We start from the raw sequence: 5,000 nt of genomic DNA on the forward strand, positions 1-5,000 counted from the left end.
TTACAATGGAGTGGAGAAAGAGAGGGCCCTAAATCTGCTGTAACAGATGACAAACTATTACTATCAAATTCTGAAGAATAAGAGACTGAAAATATTCATAAGGGGGAAAAGAACAATGGAGGCACCAGAAATGAAAGACGCATTTTCAAAACTAATCTTGGTGTGCTTGGAAAGGATAAGGGAAAGTGTGCTGTCAGCAAAATTTTCATGATATTCTCGAGAAAAGTGTATTAAAAAAACTGTACTATGTAACTAATGTAAAAGATGGTAGTAGGTTCGGCAGGGCACCAGCCACCCATTGAGATACTACTGCTAGAGTTATTGGTTCCTTTGACTGGTCAGAAAAAACCACACTAAAATTAACAAACAATTCTTCTTTGTTCAAGGGGTTAACTACTACAATGCAATTGTTCAGTGTCTAATTTCCTCTTGGTAAGGGTATTAGAGACTCTTTAGCTATGGCAGGCAGCTCTTCTAGAAGAAATTCACTTCAAAATCAAATCATTGTTCTCTAGTCTTGGGAAGTCCCCTAGACTCTGTACCATGGCCATCCATTGTCTTGGATTAGAGTTCTTTTGCTTAAGGGTATACTCTGGCACACTGTTCTAGCTTATTTCTCTTCCTCTTATTTTTTTTTAAGTTTTTATATTTTATATATGAACAATCTGATTTAAAGTTTTTGTTCTTAAAGTAGTTTATTTTGATTGTTTATTACTTCTCTTGTCGTTTATTTATTTCCTTATTTTCTTTCCTCACCGAGCTATTTTTCCTTGTTGCTGACCTCAGGCTTATAACCTCTTGCTTTTTCAACTAGGGTTATAGCTTAGCTTATAATAATAATAATATATATGGTACATTTTCAAAGCATTACTAAATAAAATAAGGATGGGGGGGAGGCATTAAATTTTGTAATACACGTTCAGTTCTTCGAAGAAGTGAGCATTTTGTTATCTTGGATACACAAGTATGGACTGAGAGGAAAATAGGAATGAGAGCAACTGTGGTATGGGTGAAATAGTATGAGATAGCTATACTATTGGAAAATAAGTGTCCCAATAGTAAAATGCAGACTTATGAATAGTACCCAAGTCCAATACTGTGCTATGCAATAGAAGCACGGGCATTGTTGATTTTGAAAAGGTGTAACTACGTGTTATAATTCAAGACCAGAGGATTTGCAGAAGAGATATAATGTCCAGAAGTTGAACAACAGACTGAAAACTCAACCAATGAGTTTTGCTATGTGATGAGAAATGATAAGAACAGTTGGTAAAAAAAAAGATAGTAGACATAGAACCAGCTGGATGAAGACCTGTGGAAAGATCCAAGAAACCTTGGAAAATGTGGGTGGATGAAGACCTAAACCTGATATGCCTTCCAGCAGAAACAATATAGGGAAGAACAGATAGGAAAAAAACTTGAGAGAGAGAGAGAGAGAGAGAGAGAGAGAGAGAGAGAGAGAGAGAGAGAGAGAGAGAGAGAGAGAGAGAGAGAGAGAGAGAATTTAAATGAAAGGGATCCTTACCATTCTTTCTAGTAGTGTCTTTTATTAGGTCTACATTTGTAAAATAAACAAGTGATACATACCTTTTGGCTTTCTTATGTTTTTTCTGTTTCTTCTCTTTCTTCTTTTTCTTTTTTTTCTTCTCTGTATCAGAATCACCATCTGATGATGAAACCTTTTTCTTCTTATGCTTTTTTTCTGAAAAAAAAGGAAATAAATTGTACTAAATAAAAGAACACACACCGTTGTCTTAATTAACAAAGGAAAACACAAACATACACATTGCTTACAATCTTCTGGCTTACTATCATTATGGATTTGAGCTACATTTCCTTGGGCTGGAGAGGCCATTCAGCTCAATGGTGGAACTAGGGAAAAACTCTGATGTTACAACATGAATGAAAAGTTAAGGGTTGGACAGCTAGAGCAAAGAAAGCTGAAGGCTCAAGTAAAGGTAAAAAATTAAAATGTGGATGCAGTCAGAGAAAGCAGGGATCCTGCAAAGAACCTAAATGCCTCTCATACAGCTAATGAAGTGCACTAATGGCACTATCCACTACCATTGCTTACCTTGTATCATTAGTCAAGTTGGTTACCATACAAAATATAAAATATTGCAAAAATAATTTGTATTTTTCATAGCTATACAAATCGGACTCCTTTAAAATAGGGATACTGTATGTCTTCATTGGTGTTTAACAGAAAATTGGTTGATGACAGGTGATGAACTTATACATGTAATAGAATAGCCACTTTTGTTCTAGGGCATAGGATTGAGAGGGATGGAGACTTTTAGCCAGGTGTAACCACCCACTGATAGTTAGAAGGGGGTAGGGGGTAGTATCCGCTATCCCACTCACACACACACACACACACCGGTGTTGTCTCGTTAATTTTAATTGCAGACAGGACTTGCAGGGGATAGGTGATGGCAAGTAAAATTTAAAAAAAAAGCTCAAGTTTGAATCGTTACGGAAAATACAAATTTGTCATTTGTTCTGACGCTAAATACAAACCCTTTATTAAGGTTGACTTACCCCTTAGGTGGGTGGAAGTCCTAACCAACCGGATAGCTTTCAACCCAGGTTTTTTCCCATGCTCCGCATGTAATAAGGAGAAACCCTGACACCTCGCTAAACTTTACATGGAGGAGCACGCTTCAGCGGCCTGAGCAATCTGTGTGATTATGTGATACAGTACTAGCAATGTTACTAGTCTAGGTAAGAGTTCTCAGAAGCGTAAGAGTCTTTGAATCAACCATAGAGGTTACCCAATCTCAACTCGCTAGGGGTATGGGGACGCAACAAGTATAATTTCTGTACCAGGTTACACAAGGAAAATGGTTTTACCTGCAGACATAGGAGGCCAGCTTGCAGAGGACTCTATGTGCTGTTTCCCAAGAAAGGGAAGATGGAAGAAAAAGAGCCAGTCATTCGTAATCATCCATCCCAGACTAATCCTGGGTAACCTCTGCCCTCAACCATCTGCTACTTTTCCATCAGGGAACCTGAGGTATTTAAACCACTCGTTATGCAGCCACCACAGGAACAATGGAAAATGTCTCAATGTTCCTTTGGGTCAGGTCTTCCAGGTAGTGGGCTGAGAAGGTCGTCTGACGCTTCCACACACCCACTTGCAAGACCTGCGTCACAGAGTAGTGTAGTTCTTCTTGACCGCTAGGGACGGGCTAATGTATTCAGAGCCATTGAAACTCTTGAGCTGGAGATAATCGAGACTTCTTGACGTTGATCTTGAATCCCAGATGTTCCAGGAACTGGATCACTTTCTTGGATGCTTGCATACACTCCATCCTGGATGCTGCCCACACTAGCCACTTGTCCAGGTACGCTACTACCTGGACACCTTCTAGGCGTAGTTGTTGAACAACTGCGTCTACAAGCTTTGTAATAATCCTTGGGGCTATGTTTAGTCCGAAGGACATGGCTCTGAAGACGTATTTCTTCTTCTGTAGCCTGAATCCTAGGTAGGAGGAGAGGGGGCGGTTGATTGGAATATGCCAGTAGGCATCTGCCAGGTCTATCGAGACTGTGTACGCCCCTTTTGGTAACAGGGTCCTTATGTGTTGAAGGGTTAACATCCTGAACTCTTTGTTTTCTATGAACTTGTTGAGTGGCGACAAGTCCAAAATGACTCTGAGTTTGTCCGAGTCCTTCTTGGGAACACAGAACAGCCTTCCTTGGAATTTAATGGACTTTGCCCTCCTTATTACCCGCCTGCTCAAAAGTTCCAGGGTGTATTCTTCCAGTACGGGCGTGGAGTGTTGGAAGAATTGAAGAAATGGTGGTGGAGCCTCGCTCCAGCTCCATCCAAGTCCATTCTTGATTAGGCTGTGGGCCCAAGGATCAAAGGTCCAACGATCCTGAAATTGTTGGAGTCTCCCTCCTACCTGAAGCAACTCATTGCTTCTTATTTCCGGAGGATTTACCTACTTGACCGCGTCCTCCCTTACCCCCTTTACCTCTTGGGGGGTATCTAGAGGAGCCCCGTTTAGACCCTCTACCCTTGGAACGAAAGGTAGTGGTCTGCCTCTCGAACGCAGGGTTGAACGCTGGTGACTGGGCAACCAGCTGCTGACGCACCACCTGATAGGTTGGTTGGGGTTGAGCCACCATCTGGAGCACCGCAGTCATGGCAACTGTGGGATGTTGTTGTTGTTGCTGCTGTCTGGCAGGGCGAGAGGGCAACCTGGGTCTTTTAGTCTTCCTCTTAGGCTGGGGACCCTCATCCGGGGAAGACTTCCTCTTCGCCGACATGCCCCATTCTGGAGAAGGTTTTTATTCTCCATGGTGGCCTTGTCTACGACTTCCTTGACCAGTTCACTTGGGAAGAGTTCCTTACCCCAGATATTGGAAGCTATCAGCTTCCTGGGTTCGTGCTTTACTGAAGCAGAAGCAAACACGAACTCCCTACTTGCTCGTCTGGCTTTGACAAAGCCATACAGGTCCTTGACCACAGTGGCAACATGCATTTTGGCCATGACCATATTCATATCCGGGGTTTTACTGTTGCTTGCCGTCATCTCAAGAAAAATCTGTAGAGATAGAGATGCGGCCAGTCTTTCTTTTGTGTTTTGCTCCCTACACAAGAGAAAGTCAGACAGCTTAAGGAGATTTTCACTGAACTGACATCCAGCGATATCTGCCTCTAACTTCCCAACTGAGAAGGTAAGGTGAACTTCCTTCCAGTCCTTATCTTCCATGGGCAGGGCTAAAGATAATGGTCTACACTCATCGAGTGTACGGCAAGGTTTGCCTGCCTCTATTGCCTTCATAACTGCCTTAAAGCCCTTTGATGTAAAGGGAAAGGCTAACGAAGCTGGAGCAAGAAAGGTGGGATGTTTCTTGCTAAGGGCTGACACTTTCGAGTTAGTGAAGCCCTTCTGCTTCAGGCTACTTGATAAAAGAGCCTGAGCTTTCTCGTGGTCAAGTACTATGACCTCCTTAGGTTCTGTCTCCTCCTTGGATGTTGGTTCCTC

General features: G+C 42.2%; 1 protein-coding gene across 1 annotated transcript in view; it reads right to left on the bottom strand.

Annotated features, from left to right (window-relative positions):
* Positions 1–5,000, bottom strand: part of Moca-cyp (nuclear cyclophilin protein Moca-cyp) — a 321,526-nt gene that overhangs the window by 102,992 nt on the left and 213,534 nt on the right. Inside the window, exon 7 of the mRNA XM_068348233.1 lies at positions 1,588–1,702. Coding sequence (XP_068204334.1) covers positions 1,588–1,702 — 115 coding nt within the window. The remainder of the gene's footprint in view (positions 1–1,587; positions 1,703–5,000) is intronic.

Source organism: Palaemon carinicauda, chromosome 24 (assembly GCF_036898095.1).
Source record: "Palaemon carinicauda isolate YSFRI2023 chromosome 24, ASM3689809v2, whole genome shotgun sequence".
NCBI lineage: Eukaryota > Metazoa > Arthropoda > Malacostraca > Decapoda > Palaemonidae > Palaemon > Palaemon carinicauda.